At 58.0% G+C, this 16,724-nt stretch overlaps 1 protein-coding gene across 2 annotated transcripts in view; it reads left to right on the top strand.

Moving 5' to 3' along the window:
• Nucleotides 1-16,724, top strand: part of LOC147109866 (glycogen synthase kinase-3 beta-like) — a 104,849-nt gene that overhangs the window by 19,309 nt on the left and 68,816 nt on the right. For both annotated transcript variants that reach the window (XM_086003904.1, XM_086003903.1), the window contains exons 2-8: nucleotides 2,275-2,459; nucleotides 3,463-3,546; nucleotides 5,398-5,508; nucleotides 7,415-7,545; nucleotides 11,037-11,143; nucleotides 14,535-14,632; nucleotides 15,071-15,166. In XM_086003904.1, the coding sequence (XP_085860030.1) occupies nucleotides 2,275-2,459; nucleotides 3,463-3,546; nucleotides 5,398-5,508; nucleotides 7,415-7,545; nucleotides 11,037-11,143; nucleotides 14,535-14,632; nucleotides 15,071-15,166 (812 nt within the window). The remainder of the gene's footprint in view (nucleotides 1-2,274; nucleotides 2,460-3,462; nucleotides 3,547-5,397; nucleotides 5,509-7,414; nucleotides 7,546-11,036; nucleotides 11,144-14,534; nucleotides 14,633-15,070; nucleotides 15,167-16,724) is intronic.

The following is a 16,724-nucleotide window of genomic DNA, read 5'->3' on the forward strand; positions in this document are numbered from 1 at the left end:
TCCTTCTTGAATATATTTAATGAATTGGCCTCAACTGCTGTCTGTGGTAGAGAATTCCACAGGTTCACCACTCTCTGAGTGAAGAAATTCCTCCTCATCTCTGTCCTAAATGGCTTACCCCTTATCTTTTACCCCTTATCTTTAGACTGTGACCCCTTGGTTCTGGACTCCCCGGCCATCGGGAACATCCTTCCTGCATCTAGTCTGTCCAGTCCGGTTAGAATTTTATGGCCCAGAAATTCAGGTCGGGGGCTTCCCGCGGGTGCAAGCCCCCGACCTGCACTTACCTTGCGCGCCGGCCGTTGTGTTGTGGGCCCGCGTGGGATTCCGATCCTGGTCCTGCTCCAACTGCCGGCGCGCAGTGCTTGCGTATCCCGGGGCGCAGTTAGTTCGAAGCGTCCCCTGGGATCACGTGGGCCATGGGGAGCCAATGGTAGTAGGGAATCTGTATTCATAGATTTGACAGGAAGAGTTTTCAAATCTATGAATACAATTCAGCCCCAAAACATCACTAAAACTTCAAATAAATTAAAAAAAAAAACATATTTTTAAAATAGCTATTTTAAACAAATTTAAATTTTTGAAAATATTAATTACATTTTCTAACGGGGCTAAAAATAAACTTACCTTTCTTTAAAGTATTTAAAAATAATAAACCTGTGGGGAAAAAATGTTTTAATTTAACTTAATTCACCACTTACCTTGTTAAAAGCAGGCCTTGCGACTGCTTTTTAAAAGTGTAACTGCTGGAGACTTACCCTCCCGGAGAAAGCTGCAAAAAAAAATGGAAGTTCCAGGCGCACGCGCCGCCTCTCCAGCACACGTGTTCGACCTGTGAACTCCTTCCTCTAAGGGAACGGAAGTTCCGGTTTTCTGCGCGTGCGCAGTGCATGCACGAAACCGGCATTTTCGTTGGGCCTACACATGAGTACCCAGCGCGTACTCACCCGTGGGGACCCGAATTTCTGGCCCAATAAGTTTCAATGAGATCCCCTCTCATTCTTCTAAACTCCAGCGAGTATAAGCTTAATCGACCCAATCTTTCCTCATATGTCATTTCTGCCATCCCGGGTATCAGTCTGGTGAATCTTCGCTGCGCTCCCTCCATGGCAAGAACACCCTTCCTCAGATAAGGCGACCAAAACTGCACACAATACTCAAGGTGTGGTCTCACCAAGGCCCTGTACAACTGCAGCAAGACATCCTTGCTCCTGTATTCGAATCCTCTCGCTATGACATGTTGGAGATAGTGTTTCAAGTCGTGCAAGCTTTGGGTTTTAAAAAGGATGAAGAAGGAACTGAGTTTCTGTCAGTGCAGTGATGGTCGATATACAATGAGGGTTGGAGTTGAAATAAGATTCTGAGGGGGATTGACCAGGTAGATGCTGAGGTTTCCCCTGGCTGGAGTGTCTAGAACTGGGGGGGAGCAATTTCTTCACTCCGAGGGTTGTGAATCTTTGGAATTCTCTGCCCCAGGGGGCTGTGGATACTGAGTCATTGAGTATATTCAAGGATGAGATCAATTGATTTTTGGACTCTAGGGGAATCGAGGAATATGGTGATCGGGCGGGAAAGTGGAGTTGAGGTCGAAGATCAGCCATGACCTTATTGAATGGCGGAGCAGGCTCAAAGGGCCCTATGACCGACTCCTGGCTCCTAATTCTTAAGTTCTTCTGAGCCTCTCAGTTCAGTGAGGGTCGATTAAACATAGGAAACATAGAAGATAGGAGCAGGAGTCGGCCATTCGGCCCCTCGAGCCTGCTCCGCCATTCAATGAGATCATGGCTGATCATCCAAATTCAGTACCCTGTCCCTGCTTTCTCCCCATATCCCTTGATCCCTTTAGCCTTAAGAAATATATCCAACTCCTTCTTGAATATATTTAATGAATTGGCCTCAACTGCCTTCTGTGGTAGAGAATTCCACAGGTTCACCACACTCTGGGTGAAGAAATTCCTCCTCATCTCTGTCCTAAATGGCTTACCCCCTATACACTGGGGGAACTAGAGCTTGGGAGGCAGTAGAGAGGACAGAACCCGTCCGAGCTCAATGTGAGGCAAGCCGCAGGGTTGGCTGAGCGCCGCCTTGCTCCAGCCCAGGCCCCAGTTGTACCCCTGCTCATCATCTGCTCCAGCCCAGGCCCCAGTTGTACCCGACTCTTCACCTGCTTTGTGTAAGGTTACACGAATGTTGGCATTCAGGAGCAGCCAGGGCGTCGGGTTGCTGCGCCCTGTCTCTCGGTGACTAACGCCTGCTTGTTTTCTCCTACATGAGATGGTAGCAAGGTCACGACGGTAGTGGCCACGCCCGGGCAGGGGCCAGACGACCCCAAGGAGGTGTCCTACACGGATATTAAAGTCATCGGCAATGGCTCCTTTGGGGTGGTGTACCAGGCCAAGCTGGTGGACACTGGAGAGCTTGTCGCTATCAAGAAGGTTCTACAGGACAAGAGGTTCAAGGTGAGGAGAAACGCCACAGCCTATCAGAGCTGGATGAGGGGGGGGGGGGTGGTGTTGGTGGGCAGTTAAACCCCGCCCCCTTCCTCCTTCACTCTCTCTCCCTCAACACTGGGGGCTGAGTCAGGCACTGTCCCTTCACCTCACCTCTCAGACCCCAGTGTGTGACTTTTTAAAAAAAAAATATTTGTTCATGGGATGTGGGCGACGCTGGCAAGGCCGGCATTTATTGCCCATCCCTAGTTGCCCTTGAGAAGGTGGTGGTGAGCAGCTTTCTTGAACCGCTGCAGTCCATGAGGTGAAGGTGCTCCCACAGTGCTGTTCGGGCGGGAGTTCCAGGATTTTGACCCAGCGACGATGAAGGAACGGCCGATATACTTCCAAGTCAGGATGGTGTGGATCTTGGAGAGGAACATGGTGGTGTTCCCATGCGCCTGCTGCCCTTGTCTTTCTAGGTGGTAGAGGTTGCGGGTTTGGGAGGTGCTGCCGAAGAAGCCTTGGCGAGTTGCTGCAGTGCATCTTGCAGATGGTACACACTGCAGCCACAGTACGCCGGTGGTGGAGGGAGTGAATGTTTAAGGTGGTGGATGAGGTGCCAATCAATGGGCTGCTTTATCCTGGATGGTGTCGATACTCTTGAGTGTTGGAGCTGCACTCATCCAGGCAAGTGGAGAGTATTCCATCACACTCCTGACTTGTCTTGTAGATGGTGGAAAGGCTTTGGGGAGTCAGGAGGTGAGACACTCTCCACAGAATCTCCAGCCTCTGAACTGCTATTGTCGCCACAGTATTTATGTGCAATGTTCCCACTAAGCTGCTTGGCCTGGAGGACCCGCGCAGGCCGCTCACCGGCTTTCAAATGGAAGAATCCGCTCATGCGCACATATTTGAATGGGTCACGCAGCCACTTAAAGGGACCCACGAAAAAAATGAGGGAACATTGTTTATGTGGCTGGTCAAGTTAAAGTTATATACTTACATTTTTCCGTTGACACTCTTTCTGCAGAACCGGGAGTTGCAGATTATGCGGAAACTAGATCACAGTAACATTGTCCGCCTCCGATACTTCTTCTACTCCAGCGGAGAAAAGGTACGAGCAGCGAGTGAGTGTGAGGGCACAAACTGGGGGGGTACTAGTGAGAGTGAGGGCACAGACTGGGGGTACTAGTGAGAGTGAGGGCACAGACTGGGGGGCACTAGTGAGAGAGTGAGGGCACAGACTGGGGGGCACTAATGAGAGTGTGAGGGCACAGACTGGGGGGGCGCTAGTGAGAGTGAGGGCACAGACTGGGGGGCACTAGTGAGAGTGAGGGCACAGACTGGGGGGCACTAGTGAGAGTGTGAAGGCACAGACTGGGGGGGGCACTAATGAGAGTGTGAGGGCACAGACTGGGGGGCGCTAGTGAGAGTGAGGGCACAGACTGGGGGGCACTAGTGAGAGTGAGGGCACAGACTGGGGGGCACTAATGAGAGTGTGAGGGCACAGACTGGGGGGCACTAGTGAGTGAGGGCACAGACTGGGGGGCACTAGTGAGAGTGAGGGCACAGACTGGAGGGCACAAACGGGGGGGCACTAGTGAGAGTGTGAGGGCACAGACTGGGGGGCACTAGTGAGAGTGAGGGCACAGACTGGGGGGCACTAGTGAGAGTGTGAGGGCACAGACTGGGGGGGCACTAGTGAGAGTGTGAGGGCACAGACTGGGGGCACTAGTGAGAATGTGAGGGCACAAACGGGGGGGCACTAGAGAGTGAGGGCAAAGACTGGGGGGCACTAGTGAGAGTGAGGGCACAGACTGGGGGGGCACTAGTGAGAGTGTGAGGGCACAGACTGGGGGGGCACTAGTGAGAGAGTGAGGGCACAGACTGGGGGGGCACTAGTGAGAGTGTGAGGGCACAGACTGGGGGGGCACTAGTGAGAGTGTGAGGGCACAGACTGGGGGGCACTAGTGAGAGTGTGAGGGCACAGACTGGGGGGCACTAGTGAGAGTGAGGGCACAGACTGGGGGGCACTAGTGAGAGTGTGAGGGCACAGACGGGGGGGCACTAGTGAGAGAGTGAGGGCACAAATGGGGGGGCACTAGTGAGAGTGAGGGCACAGACTGGGGGGGCACTAGTGAGAGTGAGGGCACAGACTGGAGGGGCACAGACTGGAGGGGCACAGACTGGGGGGGGCACAGACTGGGGGGGGCACAGACTGGGGGGGGCACAGACTGGGGGGGGCACAGACTGGGGGGGGCACAGACTGGGGGGGGCACAGACTGGGGGGGGCACAGACTGGGGGGGGCACAGACTGGGGGGGGGCAGTAGTGAGAGAGTGTGGGGGCCAGTGAGAATGAGAGGGGACACTAGTGAGTGTGTGAGGGGGCACAGATCAGGAAGGGTGCTGTTTTGGGGTATTTGGTGATTGCCATGTGAGGGGGGGGGGGTGGCAGTGGGTACCGGGAGATTGCCCTGTGTTGGGGCAGTGGGGATCGGGCGATTGCCCTGTGTTGGGGCAGTGGGGATCGGGCGATTGCCCTGTGTTGGGGCAGTGGGGATCGGGCGATTGCCCTGTGTTGGGGCAGTGGGGATCGGGAGACTGCCCTGTGTGGGGGCAGTGGGGATCGGGCGATTGCCCTGTGTGGGGCAGTGGGGATCGGGAGACTGCCCTGTGTGGGGGCAGTGGGGATCGGGCGATTGCCCTGTGTGGGGCAGTGGGTACCGGGCGATTGCCCTGTGTTGAGGGCAGTGGGGATCGGGAGATTGCCCTGTGTGCGGGCAGTGGGCACCGGGCAATTGCCCTGTGTTGGGATGGTAGGGATCGGGTAGTTGCCCTGTGTTGGTGGCAGCGGGTACCGGGCGATTGCCCTGCGTTGGTGGCGGTGGGCACCGGGCGATTGCCCCTTTGTTAGTGGACCGGGTGTCTATGGGAAATACTGCAGATGTTTTTTGTGTCCAACAGAAAGATGAGGTTTACTTAAATCTGGTTCTAGACTACGTTCCGGAGACGGTTTACCGAGTCGCCCGGCACTTCAGCAAGGCCAAGCAGCCCATCCCCATGATCTACATCAAGGTGAGTGTTGGAGGGCTCTTTGGATTCTGGGGTGGCGAGAGTGCATGCCCTGCGGCAGAGCCTGGTCCGCATGCCCTACGGCAAGTGAGAGCGCCGCGGTGGGGGGCTGGAGTGCGCGCGCTGCGGCGGGGGCTGGAGGGAGTGCATGCGCTGCGGCGGGGGTTGGAGTGCGTGCAGAGTTCTGCTCGATGTAGACTGTACCTGCCATGCGGGTTTCGCTCGGTTGCAGCCTGTCTCGGTGTGGAGTGCACTCTCCATTTTGTTTTATCGGCGTATCAGTGTGGTTGCTGGTTAAACTGCTCGCTGTAGCGGTAAACTGGTCTACACTTATGCCGAGTGATGCTGCATGGTGTCGAGAAGGAACTTGTATTGATACAGCACCTTTCACATCCTCAGGGCATCCCGAACCTTCCCAGTAACTGGAATGTAGGAAACGCCAGTTCCTGCCGTCAGCGAAGTCCCACAATAAGCAGTGAGATAAATGACCGGATCATCTGTTTCAGTGATGTTGGTTGAGGGATAAATATTGGCCCAGGACACCAGGGAGAACTCCCCTGCTCTTTCAATAGTGCTGTGGGATCTTTCACATTCACCTGAGAGAGCAGATGGGGCCTCGGTTTAATGTCTCATCCGAAAGACAGCCCCTCCGACAGTGCAGGGCTCCCTCAGTACTGCCCCTCCGACAGTGCAGGGCTCCCTCAGTACTGCCCCTCCGACAGTGCGGCGCTCCCTCAGTACTGCCCCTCCGACAGTGCGGCGCTCCCTCAGTACTGCCCCTCCGACAGTGCGGCGCTCCCTCAGTACTGCCCCTCCGACAGTGCGGTGCTCCCTCAGTACTGCCCCTCCGACAGTGCGGCGCTCCCTCAGTACTGCCCCTCCGACAGTGCGGCGCTCCCTCAGTACTGCCCCTCCGACAGTGCAGGGCTCCCTCAGTACTGCCTCTCCGACAGTGCGGCGCTCCCTCAGTACTGCCCTTCCGACAGTGCGGTGCTCCCTCAGCACCGCCCTCCCGGCAGTGCGGCGCTCCCTCAGTACTGCCCCTCCCGGCAGTGCGGCGCTCCCTCAGTACCGCCCCTCCGACAGTGCGGCGCTCCCTCGGCACCGCCCCCCCGGCAGTGCGGCGCTCCCTCGGCACCGCCCCCCCGGCAGTGCGGCGCTCCCTCGGCCCCGCCCCCCCGGCAGTGCGGCGCTCCCTCGGCACCGCCCCCCCGGCAGTGCGGCGCTCCCTCGGCACCGCCCCCCCGGCAGTGCGGCGCTCCCTCGGCACCGCCCCCCCGGCAGTGCGGCGCTCCCTCGGCACCGCCCCCCCGGCAGTGCGGCGCTCCCTCGGCACCGCCCCCCCGGCAGTGCGGCGCTCCCTCGGCACCGCCCCCCCGGCAGTGCGGCGCTCCCTCGGCACCGCCCCCCCGGCAGTGCGGCGCTCCCTCGGCACCGCCCCCCCGGCAGTGCGGCGCTCCCTCGGCACCGCCCCCCCGGCAGTGCGGCGCTCCCTCGGCACCGCCCCCCCGGCAGTGCGGCGCTCCCTCGGCACCGCCCCCCCGGCAGTGCGGCGCTCCCTCGGCACCGCCCCCCCCCCCCCCCGGCAGTGCGGCGCTCCCTCAGTACTGCACTGGGACTGCCAGCCTGGATTATGGCAGTCAAGTCTCTGGAGTGAGGCTCGAACCCATGATCTTTTGATTCGGGTGAGAGTGCCACCCACTGAGCCATGGCGAACACTGTGAAAACACTTACAGGTGCTGACTTTGCAGTGTGTTTGCAGTTTACAGAATTGTACATTACGGTGTATGTTTTTTTTTTGGAGATTTATTGGGTACATTGTAGGATTTAGAGGTGGGGCATATTGTCGAGCCTTCGCGGATGGCAGATGTTTGTGTGTGAGATGTGAACTTTCGGCATGCCCTCACAGGTGTACATATACCAGTTATTCCGGAGTTTAGCGTACATCCATTCCCAGGGCGTGTGTCACCGCGACATCAAACCTCAGAATCTGCTGGTGGATCCGGAGACAGCTGTCCTAAAGCTCTGCGACTTTGGGAGGTAAGTCAGTCCCATCGCGGGAGGGCTCGGGGGGGTGGGGGGGGGATGCTCCTAGGGGGTCTTTGGGTCACTGGTGGGGGTTGGCTCAGAGGTGTGGGGCGCGGCTTGAGGGCGGGGGCGCGCACCCGCTGGGGGGGTTCAATGGCGACTGGGCAGTTTTCTGCTCCGTAACGAGCTGGCATCACCCATGTGGAAAGGGAAAGCGCTGGATGCCAGTGGCCTCCTCGGGAATCGGCGGAGGAAAGAGCTCGAGATTGGCTGACACGAGAAAGGACAGACTTGCATTTATATAGCGCCTTTCACAACCTCAGGACGTCCCAAAGTGCTTTACAGTCAACAAAGTACTTTTTGAAGTGGAATCACTGTTGTAATGTGGGAAACGCGGCAGCCAGTTTACGCACGGCAAGAGCCCACCAACCGATGTGATAATGACCAGATCATCTGATTTTTTAGTGATGTTGGTTGAGGGATAAATATTGGACAGGGTTAACTCCACTGCTGTTCTTTGAAATAGTGCCAGGGGATCTTTTGCGACCACCTGAGGAAGCAGACGGGGCCTCGGTTTAACGTCTCATCCGAAAGACGGCACCTCCGTCAGTGCAGCACTCCCTCAGCACTGGAGTGTCAGCCTACATTCTTGCGCTCAAGCCTCTGGAGTGGGGATTGAACGCAGGCGACAGTGCTATCCGCTGAGCCATGGCTGACACTGGAGCCCCCCGTCCCCTCCCTATCTCTGGAGCCCCCCGTCCCCTCCCTGTCTCTGGAGCCTCGTGTGTAGGACACTGAGTCTGTACAGGCTTTGGCTTGTCCCAGTCTGTGTTGCGTACCATTCTGTCACCAAATTAAAGGATGGAGCATCATGGCATTTGGAAAGGGGCAGCAAAGGACTACCTGACTCGTACCTGAGATAAGGGAGTGTATTGATGGAGTAAAGGAGTGTGTTGGGGAGTAAGGGAGTGTGCTGGGGAGCAAGGGAGCGCGTCGGGTGGGGGGGCAAGGGAGCGCGTCGGGTGGGGGAGCAAGGGAGCGCGTGGGTGGGGGGGCAAGGGAGCGCGTCGGGTGGGGGGGCAAGGGAGCGCGTCGGGTGGGGGGGCAAGGGAGCGCGTCGGGTGGGGGAGCAAGGGAGCGCGTCGGGTGGGGGAGCAAGGGAGCGCGTCGGGTGGGGGGGCAAGGGAGCGCGTCGGGTGGGGGGGAGCAAGGGAGCGCGTCGGGTGGGGGGGGCAAGGGAGCGCGTCGGGTGGGGGGGGCAAGGGAGCGCGTCGGGTGGGGGGGCAAGGGAGCGCGTCGGGTGGGGGAGCAAGGGAGCGCGTGGGTGGGGGGGCAAGGGAGCGCGTGGGTGGGGGGGCAAGGGAGCGCGTCGGGTGGGGGGGGCAAGGGAGCGCGTCGGGTGGGGGGGCAAGGGAGCGCGTCGGGTGGGGGGGCAAGGGAGCGCGTCGGGTGGGGGAGCAAGGGAGCGCGTGGGTGGGGGGGCAAGGGAGCGCGTCGGGTGGGGGGGCAAGGGAGCGCATCGGGTGGGGGGGCAAGGGAGCGCGTCGGGTGGGGGGGCAAGGGAGCGCGTGGGTGGGGGAGCAAGGGAGCGCGTCGGGTGGGGGGGCAAGGGAGCGCGTCGGGTGGGGGGCAAGGGAGCGCGTCGGGTGGGGGGGCAAGGGAGCGCGTCGGGTGGGGGGGAGCAAGGGAGCGCGTCGGGTGGGGGGGCAAGGGAGCGCGTCGGGTGGGGGGGCAAGGGAGCGCGTCGGGTGGGGGGGCAAGGGAGCGCGTCGGGTGGGGGGGCAAGGGAGCGCGTCGGGTGGGGGGGCAAGGGAGCGCGTCGGGTGGGGGAGCAAGGGAGCGCGTCTGGTGGGGGAGCAAGGGAGCGCGTCGGGTGGGGGGGCAAGGGAGCGCGTGGGTGGGGGAGCAAGGGAGCGCGTGGGTGGGGGAGCAAGGGAGCGCGTCTGGTGGGGGGCAAGGGAGCGCGTCGGGTGGGGGGGCAAGGGAGCGCGTCTGGTGGGGGGCAAGGGAGCGCGTCGGGTGGGGGAGCAAGGGAGCGCGTCTGGTCGGGAGGCAAGGGAGCGCGTCGGGTGGGGGGAGCAAGGGAGCGCGTCGGGTGGGGGGGCAAGGGAGCGCGTCGGGTGGGGGGGAGCAAGGGAGCGCGTCGGGTGGGGGGGCAAGGGAGCGCGTCGGGTGGGGGGGCAAGGGAGCGCGTGGGTGGGGGAGCAAGGGAGCGCGTCGGGTGGGGGGGCAAGGGAGCGCGTCGGGTGGGGGGCAAGGGAGCGCGTCGGGTGGGGGGGCAAGGGAGCGCGTCGGGTGGGGGGGAGCAAGGGAGCGCGTCGGGTGGGGGGGCAAGGGAGCGCGTCGGGTGGGGGGGCAAGGGAGCGCGTCGGGTGGGGGGGCAAGGGAGCGCGTCGGGTGGGGGGGCAAGGGAGCGCGTCGGGTGGGGGGGCAAGGGAGCGCGTCGGGTGGGGGAGCAAGGGAGCGCGTCTGGTGGGGGAGCAAGGGAGCGCGTCGGGTGGGGGGGCAAGGGAGCGCGTGGGTGGGGGAGCAAGGGAGCGCGTGGGTGGGGGAGCAAGGGAGCGCGTCTGGTGGGGGGCAAGGGAGCGCGTCGGGTGGGGGGGCAAGGGAGCGCGTCTGGTGGGGGGCAAGGGAGCGCGTCGGGTGGGGGAGCAAGGGAGCGCGTCTGGTCGGGAGGCAAGGGAGCGCGTCGGGTGGGGGGAGCAAGGGAGCGCGTCGGGTGGGGGGGCAAGGGAGCGCGTCGGGTGGGGGGGAGCAAGGGAGCGCGTCGGGTGGGGGGGCAAGGGAGCGCGTCGGGTGGGGTGGCAAGGGAGCGCGTCGGGGGGGAGCAAGGGAGCGCGTCGGGGGGGAGCAAGGGAGCGCGTCGGGGGGGAGCAAGGGAGCGCGCGATGGGGAGCAAGGGAGCGCGATGGGGAGTGAGGGAGAATGCTCCCCATGTTACACATTTTGACTCGTGTTACTCATCATGCTCCGCTTAGTATGTCACGCTAAGCTCTGAGATGTTGCAGTCCTTAAATTAAAAAAAAAACAGCTCAGTCTCTCCAATCTGTGACACTGTATGTCCCGTGTTACACAATATAATGCTCCCCTTTTCTATAGTATGTCCGGTGTTGCACGGCATAACGCCTCCCTGGTTACACAGTATGTCCCATGTTACTCATTATAATGGGGAAGTACTCTGGGTGTGATCACTCCCCTTAGCTGGTGCATGTAAGAGAGAGGACAATATCGGATTGAGATTTCACTGAGCTTGCACTGCCCTCCCCCCTCCACCCTCCACCCTGCGCTCACTGACGGGCCTCTGCTCACTTCAAGCAACGTTCCCGTGGCAGAGACATGATGGAGGCTGGTGATTGTGCAACTCGTGCTCCGCTGAGCGCCACTGTAATCTCGCCTCTGTGTGATGTGGTTTCAGCGGCGAGTTGCCTTCATTGTGACCACAGATTAACTCGGAGGGGACTCGGCCACCAAGGTGTCTTACGTTGTGTTTCTGTTGATTGCAGTGCAAAGCAGCTGGTGAGAGGCGAACCCAACGTATCGTACATCTGCTCACGCTATTACCGAGCGCCAGAACTCATCTTTGGAGCTACAGACTACACGTCAAATATCGGTGAGCGATCAGAAGGAGGAGATCGTCGTCTGACTGACCCAGAGAGAACCCACTGACTGACCCAGGGAGAGAACTTTACACACTGCCCCTTAACCCTTCACACTATCTGTGTACACCTTTGCCCATTTACACACCACCCCTTAACCCTTCACAATACCTACCCATTTACACAGTGCCCCTTACTCCTCCACATTAACTGGCCGTTTACACGGTTCCCCTTACCCATATAGATTTACACACTGCCCCTTACCTCTCCAGTGACTGCCAATTTACACACTGTCCCTTATCCATGACCATTTACACACTACGTTTACTCCTCAACACCTCAGGACGTTTTACTACATTAAAGGCGCTATATAAATACAAGTTGTTGTTGTTCAACAGTGCATGTCTATTTACACACTGTCCCTTACTTCTCCATATTAACTGGCCATTGAGAGACTGGGCATTCCACCTCCACATTACACAGCAATTTACACACTGTCCTTTACCTCTCCACATTATCCAGCTATTTACACACTGCCCCTTACCCCTCCACATTACCCAGCGATTTACACACTGCCCCTTACCCCTCCACGTTCCCCTTACCCCTCCGCGTTCCCCAGCGATTTACACACTGCCCCTTACCCCTCCGCATTACCCAGCGATTTACACACTGCCCCTTACCCCTTCACGTTCCCCTTACCCCTCCGCATTACCCAGCGATTTACACACTGCCCCTTACCCCTCCACGTTCCCCTTACCCCTCCACGTTCCCCTGCGATTTACACACTGTCCCTTATTCCTCCACGTTAATAGGCCATTTACACACTGTCCCTTATCCCTCCACGTTAATAGGCCATTTACACACTGTCCCTTATCCCTCCACGTTAATAGGCCATTTACACACTGTCCCTTATCCCTCCACGTTAATAGGCCATTTACACACCGGTCATTACCTCTGCCCATTTACACACTGTCCCTTTCCCCTTCATATTGAATGGTCATTGACACTACCCGTGTACATTTACACACTGTCCCTTACCTGTTTGTTTATAAACGTTCCCTTACCACGCCACATTACCCAGCGATTTACACACTGCCCCATAACTCTCCACAGTACCCAACCATTTACCCACTGTCCCTTACCCATGCCCATTTACACACTGTCCCTTAACCCTCCACATAAACTGGTCATTGACACACTGTCCCTTACCCCTTCACATTTCCCAGCAATTTACGCACTGCACCCATATCTTTCCACATTATCCTGTGATTTTTACACTGTCCCTTACTCCTCCACATTACCCAGTGATTTACACACTGTCCCTTACCTCTCCACTTTACACAGCAGTTTACACACTGCCCCTTACTCCTCCACATTACCCAGTGATTTACACACTGTCTCTTATCTCCTTGTATTAATAGGCCATTAACACACAGTTCATTCAGTGTGCATTTACCCACATTAGCCCTCCACATAAACTGGCCATTGACACACTGTCCCTTACCTCTTCACGTTACCCAGTGATTTACACCTCTGCCACTTGGACATGGCCCCTTACCCATGTCCGTTTGGACACGGCCCCTTAACCCGTCACAGTACCTGTTCATTTACACACTGCCCCTTAACCCTGATAGGGCAGTGTAGAGGGAGCTTTACTCTGTACCTTATTTGCACACTGTCCCTTACCCATGTCCATTTACACATTAATACAAAAGCAAAACACTGCGGATACTGGAAATCTGACCTCTGCGTCCTCGGCCTCTTCTACTGTTCCAACGTAAGCTCGAGGAACAGCACCTCATCTTTCGATTAGGCACTTTACAGCCTTCTGGACTCAACATTGAGTTCAACAATTTCAGACCAGAACCTCGGCCCCTATGTTTCCAGAAGGCAGCTGTTGATGATTCTGTCATTGCCATTTACACCTCTTCTAGACCCACCTTTTGTATCTTTGCTTGTCCCATTACCATCTCCTTTTGACAATCATACCTTTTGTCACTGAATCTCTCCTGCCTTCCACCCTATCACAGACCTTCCCTTTTGTTCTTTCCTCCCTGCCCCTACACTTGCTTAAAACCTGTAACATCTCTAACTTTTTCCAGTTCTGACAATCTCATCGACCTGAAATGTTAACTCTGTTTCCCTCTCCACAGATGCTGCCTGACCTGCTGAGTATTTCCAGCATTTTCTGTTTCTATTCCATTCACACACAGTTTCTTACCCCTCCACAGTACCTGTCTATTTGCACACTGTCCCTTACTCGAGCATTTACACACTATCCCTTACCTATATCCATTTACACACTGTTCGTTAACCCTCCACAGCACCTGTCTATTTACACACTGTCCCTTACCCATGCTCATTTAGGCACTATTCCATACCCATTTCCATTGACACACTGTCCCTTCCGTATACATTTGCACACTGACCCTTAGCCTTGCTCATTTACACACCGCCCTTTACCTTGACGACCTTCTGCAGTACCCGTCAATTTACACACGGGTCCCCTTAGCCGTGTCCGCTTGGACACGGGTCCCCTTAGCCGTGTCCGCTTGGACACGGGTCCCCTTAGCCGTGTCCGCTTGGACACGGGTCCCCTTAGCCGTGTCCGCTTGGACACGGGTCCCCTTAGCCGTGTCCGCTTGGACACGGGTCCCCTTAGCCGTGTCCGCTTGGACACGGGTCCCCTTAGCCGTGTCCGCTTGGACACGGGTCCCCTTAGCCGTGTCCGCTTGGACACGGGTCCCCTTAGCCGTGTCCGCTTGGACACGGGTCCCCTTAGCCGTGTCCGCTTGGACACGGGTCCCCTTAGCCGTGTCCGCTTGGACACGGGTCCCCTTAGCCGTGTCCGCTTGGACACGGGTCCCCTTAGCCGTGTCCGCTTGGACACGGGTCCCCTTAGCCGTGTCCGCTTGGACACGGGTCCCCTTAGCCGTGTCCGCTTGGACACGGGTCCCCTTAGCCGTGTCCGCTTGGACACGGGTCCCCTTAGCCCTTCACAGTACCTGTTCATTTACACACAGCCCCATTACCCTAATAGGGCAGTGTAGAGGGAGCTTTACTCTGTATCTAACCCGTGCTGTACCTGCCCTGGGAGTGTTTGATGGGACAGTGTAGAGGGAGCTTTACTTTGTATCTAACCCGTGCTGTACCTGCCCTGGGAGTGTTTGATGGGACAGTGTAGAGGCAGCTTTACTCTGTATCTAACCCGTGCTGTACCTGCCCTGGGAGTGTTTGATGGGACAGTGTAGAGGGAGCTTTACTCTGTATCTAGCCCATGCTCTAGCCCGAGGATTTTTTAATGGTGATTGAGGCTGCCATGTGTTGGATTTTGCCAGCAGTCGCATTTCTCAGCTTGGCGAACGTGAGTGTTCCAAACGATGATGCTGTCGTTCTTTCTTCCAGACGTCTGGTCGGCTGGCTGCGTGCTTGCAGAACTCCTGCTCGGACAGCCCATTTTCCCAGGCGACAGTGGAGTGGACCAGCTTGTAGAGATAATTAAGGTAAGACAAGTAGTGTTTCGGGGTTTGAGTGTTGTGATGTGTCCCGGGGAGAGTCAGGGTATATGATTGACGATGTGAGACAGAGTCAGGGTCGCAAATCGAAGGTGTGTTCGGCACAGCAGTCTCGCACTCTCGCTCTGGCGCTCTCTCTCTGGCTCTCTTGCTCTGGCTCGCTCTCTCACTCGCGCTCTCTCTCTCTCTCTCACTCTCACTCTCACTCTCACTCTCACTCTCACTCTCACTCTCACTCACTCTGGCTCGCTCTGGCGCTCTCGCTCTGGCGCGCTCTCTCTCGCTCTGGCGCGCTCTCTCTCGCTCTGGCGCGCGCTCTCTCGCTCTGGCGCGCTCTCTCTCGCTGTCTCCCTTCTCCGATATGATGTGTTCAAGGGTCAAGGCCAGTGTTTGCGTGTTTAATGTTGGTTTTGTCTTTTCCTGCAGGTGCTGGGAACGCCCACAAGGGAACAGATCCGGGAAATGAATCCTAACTACACAGAGTTCAAATTCCCCCAAATTAAAGCACATCCATGGACAAAAGTGAGTGTCAGGTGGGAAAGGAGAAGGTTGAGGAATGACGGAGGGAGACAATGAACTGAGACAAGCTGCACTAAATCTACACACACGCACATCACTATCGACATACAAGAGGGCGCTCGTACTCTGCTCTCGCTCTCTCATTCCCGCTCTCTCCTCGCGCCCGCCCCCTCTCTCCTCGTGCGCGACCCCCCCGCCCCCTCACACTCATAGATAATTAAGGGGTGATCTAATTGAGAGGTGTTTCAGATGCTTAATAGATTGAATAGGATTGATAGAGATAAACTGTTTCCTCTGGTGAGAGATTCCATAACAAGTGATTTGCAGCCGGCTATTTGGACTTGGAGCGCGTCGCAGTGGAGCCCGATCCTGTCCCACATGTCCGTTTTTTTCACGGATCCCTGGGTCACGATGATGAGCAAATCACTGTCGAGGCTGAGAGATGAGGAATGGTGACTTCAGACAGGGACAGAGAGTTGTTCGGGGTGGGGTAAGGGGTTTGTCCAGGGTGACCGGGGTTGGGGACCGAGTCATCCATTGCGAAGCGGGGGGGAAGGGCAGTGCAGGGGAAATGCCCTTAACATGGAGGCAGCAGCCAGATCTCTCTCCCTGATCAATCCCTGTCCCATTGAACCCGCACACTAACCCCGGGCTCTCTCTCCCGGTCACACCCTGTCCCATTGAACCCGCACTCTAACCCCGGGCTCTCTCTCCCGGTCACACCCTGTCCCATTGAACCCGCACTCTAACCCCGGGCTCTCTCTCCCGGTCCCACCCTGTCCCATTGAACCCACACCCTAACCCCGGGCTCTCTCTCCCGGTCACACCCTGTCCCACTGAACCCGCACTCCAACCCCGGGCTCTCTCTCCCGGTCACACCCTGTCCCATTGAACCCGCACTCTAACCCCGGGCTCTCTCTCCCGGTCACACCCTGTCCCATTGAACCCGCACTCTAACCCCGGGCTCTCTCTCCCGGTCACACCCTGTCCCATTGAACCCGCACTCTAACCCCGGGCTCTCTCTCCCGGTCACACCCTGTCCCAGTGAACCCGCACTCTAACCCCGGGCTCTCTCTCCCGGTCACACCCTGTCCCATTGAACCCGCACTCTAACCCCGGGCTCTCTCTCCCGGTCAATCCCTGTCCCACTGAACCCGCACCCTAACCCCGGGCTCTCTCTCCCGGTCACACCCTGTCCCACTGAACCCGCACTCTAACCCCGGGCTCTCTTTCCCGGTCACACCCTGTCCCATTGAACCCGCACTCTAACTCCGGGCTCTCTCTCCCGGTCACACCCTGTCCCACTGAACCCGCACTCTAACCCGGGCGCTCTCTCCCGGTCACACCCTGTCCCACTGAATCCGCACTCTAACCCCGGGCTCTCTCTCCCGGTCACACGCTGTCCCATTGAACCCGCACTCTAACCCCGGGCGCTCTCTCCCGGTCACACCCTGTCCCACTGAACCCGCACTCTAACCCCGGGCTCTCTCTCCCGGTCACACCCTGTCCCACTGAACCCGCACTCTAACCCCGGGCTCTCTCTCCCGGTCACACCCTGTCC

Source organism: Somniosus microcephalus, chromosome 12 (genome assembly GCF_052327205.1).
Source record: "Somniosus microcephalus isolate GS21.2 chromosome 12, FLI_Smic_1.0, whole genome shotgun sequence".
In the NCBI taxonomy this organism is placed as follows: Eukaryota; Metazoa; Chordata; class Chondrichthyes; order Squaliformes; family Somniosidae; genus Somniosus; species Somniosus microcephalus.